We start from the raw sequence: 24,920 nt of genomic DNA, 5'->3' as shown, positions 1-24,920 counted from the left end.
GTATTGAAGCAGATTAATTTGAATGTTCAATCTCAATACTGTTCATATAATTATATTGCTTCTTATAACGATAAATAGAACATTACCTCTTCGTGGTCACATATATAAAAAACTGCACTCTGAGGCTTCCTGCAAGTACCAGTTCAAACGGTAGAAGAGAATCAGCTGAGTTTGTGCTGTGAAGGCCAGCCCAACTATAATGGACAGCTGTTCTCGAAGAGTAGCTTAGAACAGCTTAATCGGTTGGGAGCCACGTCTCATAAAGCGAAGATTATTAGTTTGAATTTTGCTCCCCTCTTTCCATTTCTTTGTGCTGACATGTTTTTTTTTTAAAAAAAAATTATAACGGGCAGTTTGGGTCATGATCAGGAGGACTCTTACAATAACCTATATTTAGAAAAATGTGTCCTTTGGGTGGGGCTGGGCACGGGTCGGGGCGGGCGGGTATTGGGTTTTTTCCCACCAGCCCCGCACCTTGCGGGTTTGGGATTTTCCAACCCGCCATCCGAGCCCAATGACCAGGATCCGTGCGGGTCAGGTATTTGCGGTGCGGGTTAACTAAGTGCGGGTTTCGTATGTTTGCGGGTCGGGTCGGGTTTGATAGAGAGGTGAGAGTGAGAGATCGAGAGGCGTGAGTGACTGAGTGAGATGAAAGATCAAGAGCCGAGAGGATCGAGAGGCGAGAGTGACTGAGTGAGATGCGAGATCGAGAGTGACTAAGTGATATGAGAGATCGAGAGCCTTCAAGGTGCTGAGTATCACAAACTAGAAAGCTGCTCAAGATGAGAATTGAGATGATGGGCTGCTGGATGAGTCAAGATGACAACCTTACGTGGTAATGGATGACAGCTCAAGTTGGTGATGAGAATTCTACGGTTAGGATTTAAAGAAAATGATCCAAAGGCTAGAAATAAAAAGAGCTTTGTACCAATCTCCTAGAAAAAAGAGCTTTGCAGCTCAAGTTGGTGATAAGATTTCTATGGTTAGGATTTAAAGCAAATGATCCAAAGGCTAAAAATAAAAAGGACCTTTGTACCTATCTTCTAGAGAAAAAAAAAAATTGCTACGACTTTTACTGGGTAACTCTTCAAAGCTTTCTTCTTCTTGTTTCTCTTCTTCTTCATTAGTGGACCAGTGCTATGAATTCCACCATAGCCTCCAAATCATCATTTCTTATTTCTGATTTCTGATGAGAGATCGAGAGCCTTCATCAAGGTGCTGACCGTGGCACCGTGCGGTGTGGCTGTCGGGCTGTGTGTTGAGTGTTGAGAACTTGAGTGCTAGGTGCCGAAATCGAATGGGTTATGGGTAAGTCTAGGGTATTCTTTTTGTGTTTTAGGACCTGCGGGTAGAGCAGGTCGGGGCGGGTACCTGCATAGGAAATTTTAGTAAACCCGAAACCCGCCCCGCCCCGCACGGGTTGGATATTCTCAACCCGAACCCGCGAAAATAAACATTAAACCCAGACGGGACGGGGCGGGCCGGGACGGGGCGGGCCAGGTCTGCGGTTTGGGTGGGTTTTTGCCCACCCCTAGGTAATGCTATACATTACCTTATCATCCTCTATTTTGTAAAGTTTATTTGGCATGGTTTTCCATAGCATTTGATGCATGAATATATATATATATATATATATATATATATATATATTTTTTTTTTTGGTTTGAGAGTTTCATAAATTTTAGAGGATGGAAGTTAAAAATTTGAATTACTGGCACGGCTGACTCAACTGCTAGGCGAGTTAGGCCGGCGCCTAGAGCCCCAGATTTCTAAGGCCCAAAAAAAAAAAAAATTAAGGCCCAAAATTTTTTTTGCATAAAGGCTTCAACATGCTTTCTTGAGGCTCTCAACATGTTTTAAGAAAAATATTATTATTTATTTATAATATTAAGGCCCCAACGTGCTCTCTTGAGGCCTTCAACATGCTTTAAAAAAATAATATTATGTTTTTTATAATATGGAGGCCTTCTGCACAACGGCACGTGGCCCTTAACAGTCAACATGTTTTTTAAAAAATAATATTATTTGTTTATAATATCTAGGCCCTCTATAAAATAAGAACAAAAAAAAAAAAATCTGAGAATCTCACAAACTTGTCTATTATGGTTATTTTGCAGAAATCTAGCCCCTCACAAAAGTTAAAATGTTCGACTTTTCACATTTCAAAAAGGTTAAAATAGTTATTTTGTAATCTACGAAAATACTAAAAGACAAAAAGCCTGCTTAATTTAAGTATAAATAACAAATAGTAAGGGCAAAATGGTAATTTTAGTATAAACAAAAAATCACCGAAGGCAGAATGGTGCTTATTCGATAAATATCTCCTGTAATATTAAAATAAATATTTATATATTAAAAAAATAAGTCCAAATTTTAAAGTTTGCCTAAAGCCTCCAAGTACATTGGGCGGCTGGCCCTGATTACTGCTATCCTTTAACGCATCTGTTGCTCAAAGGTACTTTGACTTGTTTTATATTGGATAATCTCAATTACTATTTTGCATAGTTGTGAGAGATGAAAGACAAGAAACTTTTTGTAAAAATAACTTATTGTCAAGTGAAATAAAAGTCTCCATTATTCTTTGACTGTTTCCAGCCGACAAAATTCTCCCTACCGGAAGAAGATCCAGTAATGAGTAGGCATTGCCAATGATGGAATTCAGATATTCATCACCACTTTGTCTTATATCTGTTTAGCTAATCATATTTGTTCAGAAGCTGCCCTGGCAGATCATTCTCTAAAACCCGAAGGTTTTCAGCTCTCATTGGTAAGCTTTAACTATGGCCAGTTTTACTTGATGAACTTGTAAACTTAAAAAAGTACGTAGTTTCTATGTGGAGCATGTGTTTTCAATTAGTTCTTGTTGCTATGTGGGTCAAAAGCAAATTTTTTGATTGGTTTACATATTGGCGACAGAGGCGTTTAAGGTCCTAATTGATCTTCGCTCCCACAATTTTGGCAGTGAACTGCTAAAATATCAACTAGATTTTCCAAATAGATGGTGTGGTTGGAAATTGATTTTATAGATGAGAATTTGGTTTACTTTTAGTGGTTGTCTGTCTGTGAGTATATATTATTATGCTTATTAATTCTCATGGATATTGAATTTGTACTCCACATGTTTTTCAACTGGATCCATTGAAAATCTATGTTCATGTGTTCCAGGATATAATGGCAGGTGAACAAGTAAATGTGAACGAGTTCCAAGAATTGGCCAGGGAAGCCCTTCCAAAAATGCACTATGATTTTTATGCTGGTGGAGCTGAGGACCAGCACACATTAAAAGAGAACGTGGAAGCATTTCGTAGAATCACGTAATTGTTAATGTGCAAAAAACCTGCTAATTCTTAATATTGGCATTTTACCCATCATTTTTCATGGGTTTTTCTCAGGATTCAGCCCAGGATTCTTGTGGATGTAAGCAGAATAGATTTGTCAACTAGTGTATTAGGGCACAATATCTCAGCGCCCATTATGATCGCTCCAACTTCCTTGCATAAGCTGGCACACCCTGAAGGTCTACCTCTAGGTTTAAGAAGCCTCTGTTTAGATTTCCTTCCCCCTGCCAAATACTAATTAATTAATACTACTTGATGTTCTGTTTGCAGGAGAGGTTGCCACAGCCAGAGCAGCAGCTGCATGTAAAACCATAATGGTAATTATATAACGAATTCGAGCTCATCTGCTTACACATGGTCCTGTTGGCACTATGGAGACTCTATCCTTCACATCTTCCTGCACTATAATGGTAATTATTAAAACCATGATGATTATTATATTGATGTTCTGTGACTCAGTTGTATTTTACTGTAGACTCTATCCTTCACATCTTCCTGCACTATGGAGGAGGTTTCTTCCAGCTGCAATGCCGTTCGATTCTTTCAATTATATGTATAGTATTCTTCTTGTTCTCTTATAAATTAGTTTTGTTTTTTGATGTTACCCTTTTAGGGAAATGTGTTCTCGTTTTGTAGAAACACACACTGAAAAAGTTGGCAATCCTTTGTGAATAGGTATACAAGAGGCGAGATATAGCAACTGTGTTGGTGCAGAGAGCTGAAAGAAACGGATACAAGGCTCTTGTCCTAACTGCTGACCGTCCCAGACTTGGTCGAAAGGAGGCAGACATAAGAAACAAGTGAAATTTCATCTCTTTTTTTTGGTTCTATTTGCAAGCATGATAAATTTGTTGCCTTCAAAGTTTGGCATCAACTGGTTAATCTCTTATTGATGCAATGAAGTATGCCTAATCCAACTCTTAAAATATGATAACTCCTGCAGAATGGTTGCACCTCGATTGAAGACTCTTGAGGGTCTCTTATCAATTGATCCTGCATTTGTGAGTGGAATATTTCCAAACTATTGAATCTAAATATGCCAGTTAACAATTATGAGCTTATTCTATTTACCAAGCTGTCTTAGTCTGATCATTATCTGACACCAGAAAAACATAAAAGAAAAAAAAAAAAAAAAAAAAAAAAAAGATAATTGAAGTGCTCTTATGCTGCACCACACCCTTTTGTCATAATGAATAATTCGAAGCACGAGGTACACAATGAGTACCTGTCATAAATGGATGTAACAAATTTGACCTGCTCATTTCAAGAAGTTTCCTTCATATCACAACATTAACTAGCATTTGTCTTTCTTTCTAATTCTAATGTTGTTTTTATCAACAAATATTTGTGCCGTGCAAGTGTTGTTGGATATTCATACTCAAATTAATATTGTTACGAACTTATGATTATCCAAAAACTTAACTGTTGCAGGATAATGGTTCAAACTTAGAAGGTGCTGCTAAGGAGATAATGGACGCTTCCTTGAGTTGGAAGGTATAAAAAAACAAAAGCAACTATATTGATTACTTTCTGATATCTGATATACTTGTATAAATATGTCAGGAAAGTTTAGATGTTTTTATACCAGCAGGGACCTATGGTTGATTAGAGATAGGGAGGTTCAAAGGGCTGGGGGAAAAAATATTACTATCAACTGTCATATTTTGTAGTCTTGAATTTTCGTTTTAGCTCGGCAAACTCTAGAACGGTGGTTTAATTAGTGCCTCATAAAATCTGCAGGATATAGAATGGTTAAGATCAATTACAAACATGCCAATTCTAATCAAGGGAATACTTACTCGTGAAGATGGTAAGATTATGCTTACTCTCCATACCTTTAATTACAAAACAGAAAGAACTTTCTCTGCCTTAATTAAGCCTTTAAACTTTCAATGCAATTTGCAGGTGTTTATAATTAGTATTTATTATTTAATTGAAATTTAAACTTATCCATTCTAAGATTTATTTATTTATTTTATTTATTTATTATTATTTTTTTATCTTTTTGATTAAAAAAGTTTCACTTACTCTGGAAACTCATTAATACCTTTTTTCCTCTGGAAATTCAAGTATAGGAGCCCTGTTTAAACATACTACTCATGCCCTCTCTGTTGAAATTTTTTTACATAAATCCATTTAAATACTGCCTCATTACATGCTCTTGATTTAAATATTCATCAAATATATTGGCAGCAATAAAGGCTGCAGAAGTAGGTGTTGCTGGGATTGTTGTCTCCAATCATGGAGGTCGCCAGCTTGATTATACACCTGCTACTATTACTGTCCTGGAAGAGGTGATGCTCTATATCTACTGTTTACCATAAGAAAGGCTCTCTCTACAGATTATGTCGATGTAAGACACATAATGGGTTTTAAGTGCGAATACATTTCATCTTTGCGCTATATATATATATAGCAAATGATAAAAATTATTAGGGAAAATTCGACATAAATTTATCAAAATAGCTTAAAGTCAAAGTAGCTAACAAAGCTCTGTGATGTGTAACTTGCGGTTGAAGGTGGTTCATGCTGTAGGAGGGAAAGTTCCTGTTCTCTTTGATGGAGGAGTGCGGCGAGGAACAGACGTCTTCAAGGCATTGGCCCTTGGTGCACAAGCTGTCCTTGTAAGCTCTACACCCCAAACTATTTAATTCATCCAACTTATTAGAACTTGCAAGTTTTTGAAGGTAAATATTAAGGATCATTGAAACACTTTGCACGTTGAGACTGCTGGATATGTTTTGAAGGAGTAATCAAGATGGATTTGAGTTATGAGAAATGCTACATATACTTACAAATGCTTACTCTGGCAGGAAAAATCATCATTGATGTGAAATATTAAGAGTAATCATCCAAAATCATATAATGATTTTTACTGTTACATTAAGGAGTAAGGAGTTAAAAATACATGTAGCATTTCTTGGATGGTAAATCTAAAAATTGCCAATTATAGCTATAACCAATTTTTGTTTTCTTTCTTTCTCAAAGCTAATGCTGATACATGTTATTGAAGATTGGAAGGCCTGTTATATATGGACTGGCGGCAAAGGGGGAATTTGGGGTGAGACGAGTCATCCAAATGCTGAGGGATGAACTTGAGCTCACCATGGCGCTATCCGGCTGTCCTAGTGTGAAGGATATTACTAGAAGCCACGTGAGGACACAGCATGAAAGACTTCCTTCAATGCTTTAATCTCATGTTATTGAAGCATTATGATTACTATCTCATAACCCGCGCTATGTGCGGGATTCTTCATTATAATTTAAACGCATCTTCATCGTACTTTTTATTATATGTTAAAACGTATAAAAATATATCTCATATCTTAACATTTAAAGTTGTACACCAGTACATTACTAAACATAGTGACACAAAGTTACACAAAACATTTCATGAATGTATAAATCACAAAAAAAAAAAAAAAAATAGCAAGAGGAAAATATGAATTTTGATTATTAAAGCATAGAAAATTAGAATAAATAAATTGTGATGATATTTGTGTAATATCTATTATATTTTAATACAAATAAAACTCATATAATTATGGACATTTAAAAAATAATACAAAACAAAATAACAAATCTTTTTTTATGGATAAAAAAATAACAAAAATTTTCATTCAATATTTAATGCAACAAATAAATCATTTCACGTCATGTTTAATGCTTAATTATCTTTTTGGTATTTTGAAAGCGTTTCTATTCCTTTTCTGGACAATAATCAAATAAATTTGTGTCTTACTTTGTTTTTAAAAGCAAAAAAATCAAAAAATTATTTGAGTAAATCATTATAATTTAATTTCAAGATTTAAACACATTTTTCTTTCAACACCTTAATTCGCATATATACGGAAAAGAAACTACTATTAGAGTAGAATTAAATATAATATATGTAAATTTGAACAAAAGATTAGAAACGGAAGAACAAAACCATAAGATATAAAGACAAACAAACAAAAAAAGAATACTCATATAATAAAAAATAACGGAAAAAGTTTTTCTCCAAACTAGGTTGGAGAAATTTCTTTCAACCTAGTCTATAAAAGTGGTATGTATCCATTTTTTTAATAATATGTGAGATGCACATGAGCAGGGGTGGAACAACGTGTTGAAGTGGGGGGATTGAAATTTTTCTTTAAATATGTATATTTTATAAATTTGTCTCTTAAATTAAAAAATTTGTCCCTCCAAATTTATAAATTTGTCCCCCCAAAATAATATTTTTATCCTCTTTAATTTTTTTTTTTTTTAATTTCACCCCAACTAAAATTAAATCTTTCTATTTGCCATAAACGATATAGTCTTTCTCTGGTTCGTTTTTCTCTAGTTCGTTTCTAACTAGCAGAACTAAAATTAATTTGGAGTTTTAAGCTTTTTTGTTGCATCACATCAAACTTACCTCGCTGGCAGCCTAGCATCAGAACAAAAAGCACAAAATCGATCTTTCCTCTTGAAAACAAAAGCTTCTCAGAGAAGCTTTCTCAGTTCTCTCATCTCTCTTCACCTTTCAAAACCACTCTATTGTCTCTAGAATGGAAGTGTGCACTGTGTGAGTCTGTGAGTTTGTGACTGAGCCGCGGATCTCTCTTACAATCTTAGATCCATCATCCATTGACGAAAAATTAAAGCTTGGAAGTTGGAAGTTGGAAGATTGAAGATGCTTGTAAGTTGTAAGCTTGTTTATTTTTTCTGCCAATGTATATCTGCATATTGCAAGACTACAACTCAACAACTCTTTATCTCTACTCAGAAAATTAGATTCTGATTTTTTGGTGAACTGAAGCGGTGAACTGGTGAAGGCTGTGAAGCGGTGAAGGCTGTGAAGCGGTGAAGGCTGAAGCCCAAAGGCCAAAGTCGTGTGACTCGTGTGTCGGTGTGTGATGACTGGCTGACTGCCGACTGGAGTCTGGCGAGCGGCGTGAGTGCGTGTGCGTGACCTTCTGGCTTCTGCAAAACTCTTATTTTCTCTCTCGGTCTCAAGCATTTGAAAAGGCTTAAACTTTAAAGCATAAGCAAAAGTGAAACTGCAATAGACAAAAAAGTTTGCCTCGCCACTGTCGCCAGCACGAGGTCAGACTGGTCAGTGCAGTTTTTTTATTTGAATACTGAATAGTCTGAATAGGATTATAGGAAGTTTCAAGAAGTTTGTCTTTTTTTGCTAATTGTTGCCTTTTGTTGGTGAATGGTGATTGGTGAGTGACTTGCCACTTGCCCACTTTGACTTTGTTAATTGTTGTTTGGTAATAGTGAGTGCCTGAGAGTGATCACGTGAAGTTGCTTTTTTTTCTTTTTTTTTTTCTTTTTTTTTGGGTTTGTACGTGTTGTTTTTATTTTTATTTTTTAATTTTGTTATAGGTGAGTTGGTGCCTTTATTTCCCTTAGATTTTTGTAAAATTTTGTGAATTTTGGTAGCAATTCAAAAGATAGTCAACTTGAAAAATGCAAATCATTATTACATCCAGACTCCAGTAAAGAATGTGATCTTAAAAATAAAAAAAAAATAAAATAAAATGGACTTGTTGTGTGAGGATGTGAGCTTAAAAAATTTCCATTGTTTGAGGCTCTAAGCTTAGCCTTCAATTGGAATTTTCAACTTACATGTTTTATAATAAAGTATAAATTGTAATGAACTAATGATCTTATAATATTCAATTGGTAGCTAAGAGTGAAGTTGAGTCACATGACTATGGTCCATAGATAAGAATGAGATGCCAAAAGTATGTGATATGTGATCAGGTTTTAACAATTTTTTTTTTTTTTTTTTTTTTTTTTGATAAATAGGTTTTGACAAATTTAGGTCGTATTGTGTTAAGGCACAACCAGTTTTGGGAAGGCAAGAATGAGGTATCACGCTAAAAGGTACTTTTTTTTTTGGACCCTAGAGATTATGATTAGTTTATTTTGCTAGTAGTTTGTAATATATTTATGATGCCATGAGATTTCGAATCGAATGAGTATTTTGATATAGAAAAATTATACAATTTTTTTATTTTTAGTTTTCATTGTTAGATTTTGTGGGTTAATTTGATTGGATTGAATTTATTAATTTATTTGGCATTCCTTCACTTGTTAGTGATAATAAGAAATATAATGAAATTCTAAACAAAAATCTTATACTTTTAGATATTTTTCAGGTTAATTCTTGATCCATAATTTTTCTTAAAGTTAAGAAAAATATGGGAAAGCCAAAAACACTTGATTCATTCTTTAAGAAAAAAGATGCAAGTCAATTAAAAGTTAGTACTTGTACACATTTAGAGAAACCTTTAGCAACGGATCTCGAGGCTTTAGTGACTAATGAGCGTCCCTCCAAATGTCTAAGAATTCAACTTGAAGAAATGAATGCTACCTTTTTGGAACGTGATCCAGGATTACGTCCGCAAATATGGAAATTCCCTGTTAACTTACAAGGTGACATTCGACGTGCTTATATTAGAGCCAAACCATGTCAACCCAAGCTTTCGGAATATCCATATTTAAGAATGGGTAATAATCGTCGCCGATTTCAAGCCTCTTGGTTTGAGACATACTCAACTTGGTTGGAGTACTCAAAATCAAAGGATGCTATATTTTGTCTTCCATGCTATGTTTTTGCTAAGAAACCAATAGGTCGTCTAGGATCAGATGCATTTACAGGGAAAGGTTTTAACAATTGGAAAAAGGCAAGCGATGGGATGAATAGTTCTTTAATAAGACATGTGGGGAAAGATCCAAATTCACCACATAATATTGCCGTGAAATGTTGTGAGGATCTAATGAATCAGTCAGGGCATATTGACAAGATAGTTGAAAAGCAAACATTACAAGAAACAAAGAATAATCAGTTGCGGCTCAAAACCTCTATAGATAGTGTTCAGTGGCTTACATTCCAAGCATGTCCCTTTAGAGGTCATGATGAAAGCTCTGGCTCGAAAAATCAAGGTAACTTCATTGAATTGGTAAAGCTCCTAGCAAGCTATAATGACGATGTTGCTGGACTTGTCTTGGAAAATGCTCCAAAAAATGCCAAATATACATCACCCAAAATTCAAAAGGAAATCCTACATATCATTGCAAATAAAGTGCGGGATACGATTAGAAAAGAAATTGGGGATGCCAAATTTTGCATTCTCGTTGATGAAGCTCGGGATGAATCAAAAAGGGAGCAAATGGCTATTATTTTGAGGTTTGTTGATAAAGATGGTTTTATTAGGGAGCGATTCTTTCATATTGTGCATGTTAAAGATACTTCTGCATCAACTTTGAAAAAAGAGATATGTGCTGTTCTTTCTCGTTATAATCTCCAAATTGAAAATATTCGAGGCCAAGGATATGATGGAGCTAGTAATATGCGTGGTGAATGGAATGGGTTATAAGCTTTATTTGTTAGGGATTGTCCATATGCATATTATGTGCATTGCATGGCTCATAAACTACAATAAGCTTTAGTTGCAACATCTAGAAAAGCCAAGCGCTTTCATCAATTCTTTATCCAGTTGGCTTCAATTATTAATATTGTTGGGGGTTCTTCTAAACGTCATGATGACTTGCAATCTATTCATGCTGTTGAACTTGAAAATTTGGTTGCTTCTAATGCAATTGAGACTGGAAGGGGGATAAACCAAATTGGCACTTTGCAACGACCTGGAGATACTCGATGGTCATCTCATTATCAATCTGTTTGTAGCATGATAAGAATGTATGGTGCAACTTGTTCAGTTATCAACAAGATCTCAAATGAGGGAGCTAATTATTCTCAACGTGGTGATGCTGAAGCGGCTTACATGATATTAATATCATTTGAATTTATTTTGATATTGCATTTGATGAAAGAAATTATGGGACTCACAAATATGCTTTGCCAATCTTTGCAACAAAAGTCACTAGACATTTTAAATGTCATGAGTCAAGTTTCAATTACACAATCACTCATTCAAAAGATGAGAGATGATGGGTGGGAGCCTTTGCTTACTACTGTTAAATCATTTTGTAAAGAAAATGATATTGATATTCCTGATATGAATGCTCATTACACTAGAGCTTGAGGTAGATCTTGTCGTCAAGATGAAGGGTCTCCAACAACAATGGAGCATCATTTTAGAGTTGATATATTTACTGCTGCAATAGATTTCCAGTTACAAGAATTGAAAAATAGATTTAATGAGCAGGCTGTGGAACTCCTCATTCTTAGCGTTGCTTTAAGCCCTAAAGATGCATACAAATCATTTAAGATTGATGATATATGTAAGTTAGCTGAGAAGTTTTATCCTCAAGATTTCACCGAGCAAGAAAAAATTTGTTTGAAATTTCAGTTGCAGCATTATAAGCTTGATGTGCCAAAGCATCAAGATTTTCAGAATATGTCTACATTATCTGAGTTAAGCAGAGGATTGGCAGTTTCAGAAAAATCAAAGATCTATCCTTTGATTGACAGATTGATTCGCCTAGTGTTGACTCTCCCTGTTTCTACTGTGACTACAGAACGAGCTTTTTTTGCCATGAAACTTGTAAAGACTAGATTGCATACTAGAATGGAAGATGAGTTTCTTGCAGACCAGATCGCCTTCTACGTAGGTCTACAACATACTGTTTGTTGTTGGGAGCAGTAACCTCAAATATTCCATCACCAGCATAGGTTGCAATGCAGTCTATTGCGTCCAACCCAATTGCCTCCAACTTTTGCACAATCCTAGGACACAACCTCCCTGTCAACTTCGCAATCCCTTCCCTCTTAGCCTGATATCTCCTCAACAACTTTTTTCTTATCATTTCCAACATTGTCAAATATAGGCTGGTCACAAGCCTTGAGGATGTATGAGTTGAAACACTCACAGATATTGTTCACCAGCAACTCACACCTTGGAGATTAATTAAACCATGCCCGAGACCACCCACTGAGGTCAATCTTGTTCAAGGATTGCATCCTTACTAAGTTTCTTCAATTCTTCCATATGAATTGTAAACTCATGTTCAGTGTATGCGGTTGCTGCAGCCCACAACTGCTCTTTCAATGCCAATCCTTTATGGCCCTCCAAGTCTCTGAAGTTGGCATACAGATGCCTAACACAAATTCGATGATCCGCTGTTGGAAGCACAGACTCTAAAGCTGGCACGAGACCCTGCACAACAAATTCATAATGTATGAAAAAATTACCAAATTAATAAAATTATTTAACAAATTTGTTTAAGTGTGATTTGAAAATTATGAGCAAAAATTAAATGTAACATAACTTACCTTTTGTTTATCCGAAATAAATGTTGGTTTGCAGCCCCGTTCATGCACTCCAAGATCGGACACTAAGGTTTCCAAAAACCATGTCCAAGAGTCTTTGGTCTCAGCTTCAACAACAGCAAATGAGATTGGGTACATATTATTATTCTCATCCCTTCCAACTGCAGCTAACAGTTGTCCCTTGAATGACCCTTTCAGGAAGCATCCATCCACCCCTATGACAGGCCTACAACCATCTAGAAACCCCTTCTTCATTGCAATAAGAGAAAAATACAATCTTCCAAACTTTGGAAGCACATTTGGGTTTGGCCTGTCAACCTTCATCATCATACAGCTTCCCCTATTCGTTTGTCTCAATATCTCGCAATAATCCCACAGGTGACCATATTGGTCTTCAAGCTTCCCGTATATTTTTTGACATGCCTTGGCCCTAGCCCTGTACATCATACTTGGACTCACATCCACTTTCCACTTTTCCTTCACTTCATGTTGTATGACATTCAAGGGCATATTCGGCTGAATTCGGAACTTCTCAATCAACTTGTTCGATATCCAAGTTGAGTTCACAATGGAGTTCTTGTATTGCCTACCACACACATGTTTAGGCTGCATAGATCTTATCTGAAATGTTTGTTCATCAGAAACCTACCTTGCATATACTCGGTACCGACACTTGTCATCCCTACACACAACAATAGACTTTCATCTTTCATTCTTTTTGAACCTAATTTCCTTGCCCCTCAAAAGATTGTACTCTTTAACAGCTTCTCTAAATATTTGTATGTTTGGGAAAGTCATGTAGAGATGCAGCTCTGGGTTAACTAGGTCCATTCGATGAAATTCAGGCGTTTTTGTAGATGTCCCTTCAGCTTCCTCATCACTATGGGGTGATGACTCCAATATGTCACTTCTAGCCATTTCAGAGTTTGTGTCACCATCATCTACTTCTTCAAATTTTTTATTTTTCTTACTCCCACTTTCGGACCTAATAGAAGCATCAGTTTTGCGGGCCTCACCATGGTTCCCATCTTCTTCATCACCTGTTTCTTCCTCCTCACCCTCATTGTCATAACCACCATCACCATCACCAACGGTTCCAGCCTCACTAGTTCCTGCTCCAGTTGCTCCAGTTCCAGTATCGCCTTCGTCAACAACTACATCAAATAAATCCTCATCATCACTGAGTTTGCCTTTCCACCAAAGGTCATTGTAATCAACCCTTCCCTCCTCTTCATCGTCATCTTCTCCTTCGTAATCCTCAACATCACCATGACCCCCCCCAAAACACACGACATACAAATGCACAATACATTGCCCTTTATGGCAGCCAACCATGAACAATACGTCGGCATCAGAGCTGATTAAATGCAAACCCCCCCATTAACGTCTTATCAGGTTCTCTGAAGTATATTAGATCCCCTGGCTTATACCCGTAGTCTTTACAAATATCTTCAAACTCAAAAAAAGATAAGTTGTCAGGATCATACCCTTCACCATGAACAACAACTTCTCCCCCCACGTAATTGCAACCACAACTTCTATCGAATCTACCGCCATACCTAACCTCGAACACTAGATTCAAAGACATCATACAAAAATAATGAATAAAATGTATGAGAAGCGGCTTTAAATAAGTTTACAAATATAATTATTGCTTAAGAATGAAGTTATGCAAATCTAAGCTCAAACCCTAAAAATACATGCGAATATTTTGGAAGTAAGACAACCAGGTGATAATTCAAATATTTGTTAGGGTTAGGATTTAGGGTTTAGGTTTCTTAATATTTGAGAGGAATGTGTAGCGTGGTGTCTTGTGTGCAAATGACGTAAGTTGGAGTGTCACATCAATAATATGAGTCATAATACTACATTGACTATTAGAGTAAATGATTTTCAACATTGCATGGAATCTGATTTGATTATGTAGCTGATTACTCATTAAAGCCAAATCTGTAAAAATATAGACATGCATAATAGAATAGTCAAGCTAGTCAATTACATTAGAAAGAAAAGGAGAAAAAAAAAGGAGGAAAGACTATTAGAGTAAATGATTTTAACCAATACCCCTAAATCGCACTTATTGAAACCTCTAGCTCAAAAGACCTAAATGGTATAGATTTTACCTTATTATTTATCACTATTTATTAATGAAATACTAAATATTGTTCAATCCAAAATGTCTATCATTTAATTTTAAAATAATGATTGAGATTTTAATATCTGCAATTTTTGTATCTATTTGTGTAGTTTATACTGAATGCTGCAGAGGATGCAAATTGATGCATCTTGCATGGCATGATTCGATTAGGTAAAAATATGAACATGAAGACTAGATCTAAACGTAAGAAAAGATGTGCATCCCTTTTTTTAAATAATAATAATAATAATAGTGCATTAAATAATATAAGAAGGAGGGAGAATTCTAAACAGGATCAAACAATATAGGAAGGATGGAGAATTCTTTTACCGGGAAACAGATGAACAGATGAACAAAATTACCCAACTATCTCCATTCCAAACAATTATCTCACTTGCAAACATGCATGGGTGGGATTAAATATATGACAACATTACCCAATTTTCATATATATATATATTTTTTTTAAATAAAGAAGAAGGTCAAATTAGAAGGAAAAGATTATTGAGAAATCGACCTATAGCTTAAGTGAAGTTTGTCTTTAAAATTTGGCCGGGAACAAAAAAGAATAAAGAAAAAAGAAGAAGAAGTACATAGAGAATTGAAGTGGTCAGCATGATACATATAGGCAACATTAACAAAATGTCTTATTCAATAGACTATAAGCTACAAAAATAAAACAGTCACTAGAAACCGATTTATGCTAAGTTGATGCTAATCGTCCCCCAATTTGATCAACCAACACACCAAGCTCCAACTAAACCTGAACAAACCAAACCATTTTTTAAGTTTTTTTCAAACATGTTATTATTTCCTTTTAAATGGTTCTTCTAATAGATGGTCTCAAAACTCTTAATTACCTCAAACTACATAATTTCCAAGTAGTATTTCTATAGACATACATATACATATATAATGACTACTAGGCCCTGCCATGTCGGCACAGTAAGATAAAGGTATAATATTAATTACTCATATTCTAGAGCATAAGTTAAATATATACCATACCATACTTGAAATTAGGACAAACATAAGAAAAGCATTTAAGAACTAAGAAGGCCTCTATAATTTTTTAAGCCAGACGTATGTTAATACCACTTGTAGAGAAAATAAGAGAAATAAAAAGCCCTAAGAGTGAAGTGCGAAGAAAGAGAAATTGATGAGGGATTATTTGCATAGGGTCATTGTAATCAAACCAAACCATTTTTTAATTTTTTTTTTTCAAACATGTTATTATTTCCTTTACTTTCAAATCCAAATATCTCACTTGATTAATAAAAAGAAAAAGGAAAGAGACAACATTCATCCATAACCACCAAACCCCATGCCAAACTCTAATGGTTTATTGGGAAAAAGATGAACAAAACTAAAAAATTATTACGAAATTAATAACTCATTTATCATCTCACAAAAACCCCAATTTACCGAAAACCCTACTTTCATGGTAAGTCAGTTAAAATTCTATATCCAACAACATTATACACTTTGGGGACCACTTTTGTTCACAGGACAAGATTATGCACTTTGGGGACTACTTTTGTTCACACGACAACATTATACACTTTGGGGACCACTTTTGTTCAAACACAAACAACCAAGTTTACTCTCTCTCTTCACAATAAATCAATATACAATAGAGAACAAAAATTTGTTAACAATAAATCAACATCACAGAGTTAGAGATTACCAAATTAAAAACCCCCTCAAGAAAACCCCAATTTATGAAAAACCCTAGAAAGCTACTACATAGTTCGGTGCAAATTTACGAATCAAAAAGGGCAAAAACTCACCTCGTTGTACACAAATGCGCAAAAGATGGAACTTTGGGTTGATCTCGAGTGGGTGTCGAGTAGATTGTCGAGTGGCTGTCGAGGAGGTGGGTTCCCTCTGTCGCGTCCCTTTCGCTCGTGAGTCAGCAAGGTATTCACCTCGTGCGTGACGGAATGCCTAAGACTTTTTACGTTTGTTTATTTGTTGTAAGTCTGGGTTGGGTTGGGTTGGGGGTTGGGTCAGCAAGGTTGGGGCGTGGGTGGGTGAGCTGGGTTAAGGCGTGGGTAAGTCGGGTTAGTGAGTGAGTCAGGGTCGGAATGTAGCTGGGGGTATTTTGGGCACTAAATCGCATAAAGTGACCACGTGTGTTGCACGTGGTCACTGTTCCATCAGTCAAAGTGGGTTTGACTGACGGAGTGCCTGAATTGCAAAAAATTAAAACTTTAGGAGGGTGGATTGCAAAAATTGAAACTTTGGAGGCGGAATTGCAAATCGCTGACAACTTTGGGGGGGTAAACTGTAATTTTCCCTTTGTTTATTTTGCTCTATATTTAATTTAGTCTCAGGTTTTTATTTAGGGTTCATTTGGGATTGCAATTTTAATAAGTGCAATTTTAAAAATTGCGTTTTTAAAAATTATTTTTTTGAAATTGCTACTTTTTAAAATCGCAAAAGCGTTTGGTATAGCATGTTAAAAAATACTTTTTTTATTAGGGGAAGCTACCTTTAACCCCCATGAACTATAGAGCCTTGGCACTTTGCCCCCATGAACTTCCAAATGTGATACCCAACCCCATCAAACTATCATTTTATAGCAAACAACCCCCTTTCGTCAGTCAAAGGGATTAAAATAGACGGTCAACACCTCATGTGCCATTCACGTGCGACTTCAAGTGTTTTCCTTCCACGTTTGCCCTCCTTTAGACCGTGAAAGATCTCATTGCTTTAATGGATCAAAGCTTCCCTGAATTGGGTTTAGAGCGGAAGGACTTGATCGAAATGACGTGGATCGAATATATACTCTATTGGTCCAATTATCCAGCCAAAACTTTGCCGAATGTTCTGTTTGACCAACAACCTCAATCAGAAAAGTCTTCAAAGAAAAAATCAAACTATGTCCAAAAACCGATTTCAAAGAAAGGTCTTGAAGGGATATGGAAGAAGATAATGGAACAAAAAGAGCCAACGCTTACATTCAACCCTTATGGTGGAAAAATGAGTGAGATTTCGGAGTCCGAAACGCCATTTCCGCACAAAGTAGGGAACAACTGCAAGATCCAATACTCGGTGACATGGAAAGAAGAAGGCATGGAGGCTTCAAACTAGAATTTGGATCGAATACGGCGGCTTTAAGATTATATGATACCGTATGTGTCGCAGTCTTCGCAGGGTGCATATCTGAACTATAGAGATGTTGATTTGGGCATCAATGGCATCAGAAATGCAAGTTACGCAGAAGCTAGTGCTTGGGGGACTAAGTATTTCAAGGGGAATTTTGATAGGTTGGTGGAGGTGAAGACTACTGTGGATCCAGATAACTTCTTTAGATATGAACAAAGCATCCCATCTCTTGGGTCAACGCCTCATTTTCACGGTCTGAAGGGTATAAGCGTCATTTCACGATCTGAAGGGAGGGCAAAAGTGGGAGGAAAACACTTAAAGTCACACATGAATGGCACATGAGTCGTTGACCGTCTATTTGAACCCTTTTGACTGACGGAAGGGAGCTGTTTGCTTTAAAATTGTAGGTTGATGAGGTCGGGTATCACACTTGGGAAATTCATGGGAGTAAAGTGCCAAGGTCCTATAATTCATTAGGGCTAAAGGTAATTTTTCCCTTTTTATTAAATATTTGTAATGAGAAATCATGATTTTGGTTAAAATTCGCATTTTTTCAAATAAGCACCCATAGGTTAATTATAGATATCACAGATTTTTTTTTTTAGTTTAAATTAAGTGCTTTTTAAATCGCAATGCTAAACACTTTACGTTTTGCGATATCTTTAAAAAACGCAGATTATTCTTGCGAAATTGCAATCTCAAACGCACCCTTAATAATAAATTTCGTTGTTTGGATTTATCTTTGTGTATCTGTGTATAAATTTTTTACGACAGTGAATTGATTATTTTTATGTTTGTTTCTCTAGAAAGTTTCTATGTATTGAAATATAATATGTATCACATAAATAAGAATTTATTTATTTATTTATTTTTGTATTTGTGATTTAGTCGAATTTTTTAGCATTTTTTGAAATAGATTTATTTGATTGCATTAAATATTGAGTGAAATATTTGTTTTATTTTGTATTAAAAAGTAGAGAGAAGATTTTGTTTATTTTGCTTTGTATTTTTATGAAATGATTAGAACTTTTTGGGTTTATTTATATTGAAATATAATAAGTATCATACCAACAATATCATAGTTTCCTACTAGTTTTCTATTAATGTTTTGATAATCAAAATTCAAGAATTTTTCTTGCTATTTTTTTCCCTTTATACTTTTCATTTTAAACTACACATGTTGGGTCATGGATCAGCCACTACAAAGCCCAACACCTCTAGGCCCAGTCCAATGTGCAAGCCCACTAACTAGGCCCAAGCCGAGACATGGTCGGCCTAGTCAGACCACCAAGGGCAAAATGTCCTTTTACTGAGGGTACAATGGTCATTCGGACAGTAAAGAGAACTCACGTTCACCAAAACATGGGATTCGCCCAGCACCCAAGCAAAGCTCCAACGATTCATTGGAACGTGGCCCAGCTATTAGCGTCAAACCGAGACAAGTGCACTCGAAGATTGCTCGGGAGCCCACGATCCACTTTGCCTACATGGCACATGTGGATCCTTGGGAACGTGGGGCCTAGAACTCTAGGGCGACAATTGCTACTTGATGCCTATAAAATGGAAGCTCGAATTCATTATTTGGTAATCTCAGCTCTCTCTCAGGCTCTCATTGAGTATTTGCTCTCTCCCTCTCAGATCAACCATTAATTTAGACATCGGAGTTATCCCTCGTTGGCACACCACCGGCAGCTCTTATCAAATCTTTGTTATTTTGCAGCCCGACAACTCATCGGATATCGTGCCACGTCACTCCTCGAAAAATTGTCATCAACACCACCTATGGGAACAAAGAATTTAACATGTTTTAGTTTATGTGGATTAAACCAAAACTAAGGGCTAAGTCCAGTGGTGGATCTAAGAATTCATATTACGAGGGGCAGAAAAAGAAGAGTAGGACGAGAGAAGGAGGAGCAGGGGTTAGAGTCAAGAAAACTGAAGAAAAAAAAATTCCTTAAAAAAAATTATTCTAAAACATTTGGATGGGCTGTTCGCCCTCCTTTGCATCCGCCACTGGCCAAGTCAGAGTTGCTAGATTTTCTTTCATGGTTTTTAAGAGTTGGTAGAACAGCAGAAGATCATAGTAAACTATTGGGCCTCCGACCCAACAAATAATAAATTGGGCCCAGGAAAACAATTCAAATAAATAAGCAACCCACCGCCAAGAAGCCCAAAACAAGCCTTCAGAACAAACGACCTGCTCAGCTGCTCTGGTTATTCGTCATAATCTTCGTTTAGAATGGGAAGGCCAGCGTCCAAGATCGAAGTCCCCGAGAGACGACACCGTTCCAACGGCCGGTACACACCGGACTCCGACTACAACCGTCACCGGCGCAGCCCCAACTACGACGTCTACGACTGCCACGATAACCACCAGCGCCGCCGGCTCCGCTCTCCCGACAGAAGCCCAAGCCCAAACCCTAGACGAAGCCCTAGGCCCAACAAAGCCTTGGACGACGCGTTGCCCAAGCGATTCGGCCGGCCTTACCTCGACCGCGACCACCGGAACGGGACGCGCTCGGACTCGGAGTCCGACGAGGAACTAAAGGGCCTGACCTATGAGGAGTACCGGAGGCTCAAAAGGCAGAAGATGCGGAAGGCACTGAAGCATTGTATTTGGAACGTGACGCCGAGCCCGCCGAGGAACGAGAACGATGAGTTGGAGGAGACTGAGGAGGAGAAAGCCGAGGAGATCTCGGACAAGTACGGTGGAGATAGCGGGGGAATGAGCGATTCGAGCTTCAAAGAGAAAGAAAAAGAGAGTAATCGGAAAAGGAAATCCGACTCCGAGTCTGAAGAATCGGAGATCGAGTCCGAATTCGATGATTCCCGGTCGAGAGGGAAGAGGAAAAGTTCAATTTCTAAGCGTAGAAATAGAAAATACGAATCGGACGAGAGCGAGAGCGAGACTGAATCTGAGGACGATCGAAAGCTTAGAAAGAAATCAAGGAAAACGAGTACTCGCAGTAGTAGGAGGAGCAAGAGAAGTAGTAGTAGTAAAAGAAGAAGAAGAAAAAGGAGTAGGCATAGCAGCGATCCAGACGAGATCGAGGAGAATTCTGATGCGAGTGATCGAGTCAGGTCGAAGAAAAAGCGGTCTTTGAGCGCGAATTCTGATTCTGAGGTTGAAGAAATGAGTAAGGTGAAGGCAGAGGAGGCAAAAACGGTTGCCGAAATAGATGTAGAGGCATTGCTGTTTAAGGAAATGATTGAGGCGCAGAAGAAGCAACCGCCGGCTTTGGATAACGAACAGGTGGTTGGGCCAATGCCGCTGCCAAGAGCCGAAGGGCATATTAGCTACGGTGGGGCGCTTAGGCCCGGAGAAGGTGATGCCATTGCGCAGTATGTGCAGCAAGGGAAGCGTATCCCAAGAAGAGGTGAGGTCGGTCTCTCTGCGGAGGAGATTCAGAAGTTTGAGACTCTCGGGTATGTGATGAGTGGTAGTAGGCACCAGAGGATGAATGCCATTCGTATTAGGAAGGAAAACCAGGTTTATAGTGCCGAGGATAAGAGGGCATTGGCGATGTTTAATTACGAAGAGAAGGCGAAGCGTGAGCACAAGGTTATGGCTGATTTGCAGCGGTTAGTGCAGCGTCATATAGGGCAGGATGTCGGTCCTACTCATGATCCCTTTAGTGCAAAGGCCTCATCAGATGTTGCTGATGCTTGATTTTACGTATGTGGTTGGTATCTCTACCATTTTGCTCTTGTGTACTCATGTATTTTCTTATGGTATTCGGTTCGATTATTGTGTTTGAATGTCACTTTTAATTATATACTTCGGGTGAGTCTCTGTCTACTTGTGGACCAAATACTTGTGCTTGTTAAAAATAAAAATAAAAAGCTATCCCAAAAACAAGGCATTGAAGGGATGAACTAATTACTACATTTTAGTCCGTCCATTGTGAATCTTTTGTGGAATTAATTGTTGGAATTGGATTTGGTAGGTGAAATTCAGTAAATTGTCAATCAAATAGATGCTAAATGATCTAGAATTTTCCTTGTTCCTGCAGTTTAGTGTTTTGGACTATTAGATGGTGTTTAATTTGAAAGATCCTTTTCTTTGTAGAGTTTAGAGACTTTTATATGTCAGAATTAATAATAGTTTTGCAATAAACAAGTGTGGAAATAGGCTGAGAATTTGCGCTCCATATATTGAGGAATTTGAAACATGTATAGCATGGTAGTAGGCACCAGAGGATGAATGCCATTCGTATTAGGAAGGAAAACCAGGTTTATAGTGACGAGGATAAGAGGGCATTGGCAATGTTTAATTACGAAGAGAAGGCAAAGCGTGAGCACAAGGTTATGGCTGATTTGCAGCGGTTAGTGCAGTGTCATACAGGGCAGGATGTCGGTCCTACTCATGATTCCTTTGGTGCAAAGGCCTCATCAGATGTTGCTGATGCTTGATTTTACGTATGTGGTTGGTATCTTTACCATTTTGCTCTTGTGTACTCATATATTTTCTTATGGTATTCGGTTCGATTATTGCCTTTGAATGTCACTTTTAATTATATATTTTGGGTGAATCTCTGTCTACTTGTGGACCAAATACTTGTGCTTGTTAAAAATAAAAATAAAAAGCTATCCCAAAAACAATGCATTGAAGGTATGAAGTAATTACTACATTTTAGTCCGTCCATAGTGAATCTTTTGTGGAATCAATTGTTGGAATTGGATTTGGTAGGTGAAATAAGATTCAGATACTAATAATTATTATCATCTACTTTGTTGAATAGGATTCATGGAAACCAGTTAGCAGAGATGCCATTCATTGGGACCCGCCAGATGTATAGGTGTCAAGGGATGTGCCGTCGGCTTCTAACTGCCGTTGAATATGTATGTTCAGAATCTAATACCTTTGTGTGTGTTTGTGTGTCTGTGGCTTCTCACCTGCATGAACAAGTTGTTTAAAATGTTGGTTAATTTTAAACTCGGTTTAATTTACATTAGGTATGCGCCTTGGCTCAGTCGATACACCCTTCCCATGGCTTGCATAACTCATTAAGACCCTAGCCCACCACGAACCTTACTATGCAATGTTTAATTTCCTCTTTTAGCCGGACCAATGTACTCCGCTGGGAACGAAAATCCAGGTTTGCCTCCAAAACAGTCAAAAGGAATGTTAGGACTGGCCCTACAAGAAAACTAGGATTCCCGGAGATAGTCGCAGGCGCTCCCTTGCCGTTAACACCCTGTCCCCTTGGCTCCATACCGATTGAACTGCCGATCTTACTCCTGAGCGTTGAAGCAATTGTTGGAGACTGCCCCATCCTAGCAGAGCCTTCGCATACAACCTACCACCAACCACCACTGCCGAAGCCTTTCTCCCTCTCACTGAAAAAGGATCACCATACCGAACAATTGAAAGTCATCATCAATGAAACTTACGAGCATACAAACCTCTATGCCTAGCGCTGAAGGACGATTCGAAAAAAGTTGAGAACTTTTGCAGCTCAAGAATACTTCTCCAACCGTTACCTTATCGGCCTTCTGGTATAACAATGAAGCCTCGATGCCCACCATTGCCATATATCGCCAGAGCCAGAAAACAGTCGTCACTATTGGAACTTCTCTGTGCAATGAAAGCTGTATTGCCAGCCCTTGAGGATTTCAGGAATTCCTTCAATCGTTTCCCTAGAATCAAAGCCTCCCAGTAGTCAACAGCCATGCCACACTTGCCTTTCCCAAATGAACTACTCAAGAAACACCCCTACTCCTTTCAGTGATCTTAAAACTGAAATCCCTTCCTCTACTGAAGGCTCAAATGAAAAAACTGCTTGAATATCCCATCACTGAAAAACCAGATAACCGGTGCTGGAAAACCAACAGACAGGAAAGACACATCAGAATGCGCCTACCCGCGCCGATGGGAGACGCTAGGGAGAGATATATCTAACTTTATCTGGAGGAAGATGATCCAGCTTTATTATGTATCTGCCATTAATTGATTGTGATTCATACAGTATATAGCTCAAAGTTGGTTTGGATTCTTATTAAGATGGTAGTGCTCTGAACTGATCATAAGACGCTGGGTAAGTGGGAAAAGGGAGTATTTCTTTGAGGGAAAAAGAAAATCCATGGAGAAGTTAACTGATAGAATGATTCTCGGCAGAAATTACTTGTCTGTTGGAGCAACATTTGGAAAGTGGGTATACTTGTGTTATGAGAAGAAGTGGTTCACGGTTGCAGTTTGATCTGAGAAAGTGGTCAGTCAACTGCTTTTTTAATTTGTGGTAGAGATTCATTCCCATGCCAAAATTTAGAAAGATAGACAATGAATTATTAATAACCTTAACATTTCAACTGATCTGGACTATAAGGTATTTGGGATTAAGAGGTTAGAGGATTTGAAAAATTTTACGTTGGAACGAGTTCATTAGCGCTTAATACCATTCAAATTCTACATATATACATGAAGGCAGACCTGATTTGTGTTACTAGTATGACTGTTTGCAGGTATACTGTATATTCAACACGTTCCATGAAGTTGCTCCTGAAATCCATTGCCATTGCCAGCCCAGGTATGTACGGGGTGGCGTTGGGGGATGCTGTTAAGAGAGAGAGTTTTGTGCTAATTATCAATTTCTTTGTACATTTCTTTTGGGGAAACGATTGGCTCTTAGAACTATGTGATGAAGTCAGTGAAATGAACAAATATAGGGTGTCTCAAGCAATGCATTGTTCGACTAGTAGCTAGCTCTTGCATTTGGCTTATTCAGCCTCCAACTAGCTATGACTGATGCATCCGAAATCCGTTGTACCCAAATTTCTTCACTTGTCCTCAACCCGGTGGTTATCATCTTTTGTTGAGATATTGGTGCTTCCACCCCCAAGAACTGAACCCCTCAACATCGTTGAATCACTTACGGACTTAACATTAAATGTTTCTACTTAGCCGACAATTTTATTTTTTTCAACTTCTTCTAGCAACATTGTTTTTTGTAAAACTCATAGGATTTCAAGTCGTTAAAAATAGGGATAACTTCAGAAAACCCCCCTGAAGTTCCAGCCGATTTGAAAAGACCCCCCTGAATTTCCAAAGCTCTCACTTAGACCCCCTGAACTTTGGTTTTCTCTCACTTTGGACCCCTTTAACATTAAACTACGTCGTTTTGGA

General features: G+C 37.5%; 4 protein-coding genes and 1 pseudogene across 9 annotated transcripts; all 5 read left to right on the top strand.

The window, feature by feature from the left end:
• Positions 1 to 2,406: 2,406 nt before the first annotated feature.
• On the top strand, positions 2,407 to 6,682 carry LOC132188153 (peroxisomal (S)-2-hydroxyacid oxidase GLO4). 4 transcript variants are annotated; one of them, XM_088517937.1, is made up of 14 exons: positions 2,407 to 2,455; positions 2,596 to 2,767; positions 3,166 to 3,314; positions 3,393 to 3,517; positions 3,609 to 3,655; positions 3,716 to 3,748; positions 3,814 to 3,891; positions 4,014 to 4,138; positions 4,282 to 4,339; positions 4,770 to 4,832; positions 5,079 to 5,148; positions 5,532 to 5,632; positions 5,858 to 5,962; positions 6,352 to 6,682. In XM_088517937.1, exons 3-14 carry the CDS (start codon positions 3,172 to 3,174, stop codon positions 6,529 to 6,531), a joined length of 1,128 nt encoding a protein of 375 aa, XP_088374063.1. In that variant the 5' UTR covers positions 2,407 to 2,455; positions 2,596 to 2,767; positions 3,166 to 3,171; the 3' UTR covers positions 6,532 to 6,682. The 4 variants fall into 4 exon arrangements, with proteins under 4 accessions (XP_088374063.1, XP_088374065.1, XP_088374062.1 ...); XM_088517939.1 differs by lacking the exon at positions 2,407 to 2,455 and having other exon boundaries at positions 2,533 to 2,767; positions 5,874 to 5,962; positions 6,352 to 6,486; XM_088517936.1 differs by lacking the exon at positions 2,407 to 2,455 and having other exon boundaries at positions 2,537 to 2,767.
• A 2,832-nt stretch (positions 6,683 to 9,514) lies between these two features.
• On the top strand, positions 9,515 to 11,362 carry LOC132187857 (uncharacterized). Its single transcript, XM_088517536.1, has 2 exons — positions 9,515 to 10,686; positions 10,780 to 11,362. The coding sequence occupies exons 1-2, from the start codon at positions 9,515 to 9,517 to the stop codon at positions 11,360 to 11,362; spliced, it is 1,755 nt and encodes a 584-aa protein (XP_088373662.1).
• A 39-nt stretch (positions 11,363 to 11,401) lies between these two features.
• LOC148584860 (uncharacterized) lies at positions 11,402 to 11,926 on the top strand. The gene has a single exon (XM_088517535.1). It carries the CDS (start codon positions 11,402 to 11,404, stop codon positions 11,924 to 11,926), a length of 525 nt encoding a protein of 174 aa, XP_088373661.1.
• A 5,478-nt stretch (positions 11,927 to 17,404) lies between these two features.
• LOC148584859 (berberine bridge enzyme-like 14 pseudogene) lies at positions 17,405 to 18,139 on the top strand (annotated as a pseudogene).
• Positions 18,140 to 19,987: 1,848 nt separating this feature from the next.
• Positions 19,988 to 24,492, top strand: LOC148584858 (uncharacterized). Of its 3 annotated transcripts, none has more exons than XM_088517935.1 (3): positions 19,988 to 22,216; positions 22,540 to 22,639; positions 24,260 to 24,492. In XM_088517935.1, exon 1 carries the CDS (start codon positions 20,037 to 20,039, stop codon positions 21,465 to 21,467), a length of 1,431 nt encoding a protein of 476 aa, XP_088374061.1. In that variant the 5' UTR covers positions 19,988 to 20,036; the 3' UTR covers positions 21,468 to 22,216; positions 22,540 to 22,639; positions 24,260 to 24,492. The 3 variants fall into 3 exon arrangements, with proteins under 3 accessions (XP_088374061.1, XP_088374059.1, XP_088374060.1); XM_088517933.1 differs by lacking the exon at positions 24,260 to 24,492 and adding an exon at positions 22,754 to 24,092 and having other exon boundaries at positions 19,988 to 21,473; XM_088517934.1 differs by lacking the exon at positions 24,260 to 24,492 and having other exon boundaries at positions 22,540 to 22,747.
• The last annotated feature ends 428 nt before the right edge of the window (positions 24,493 to 24,920 follow it).

This window comes from Corylus avellana, chromosome 6 (assembly GCF_965113065.1).
Source record: "Corylus avellana chromosome 6, dhCorAvel1.hap1.2, whole genome shotgun sequence".
Taxonomy (NCBI): domain Eukaryota; kingdom Viridiplantae; phylum Streptophyta; class Magnoliopsida; order Fagales; family Betulaceae; genus Corylus; species Corylus avellana.
Note: the sequence above shows the minus strand (reverse complement) of the source record. Positions and strands in the feature narration are given on the sequence as shown.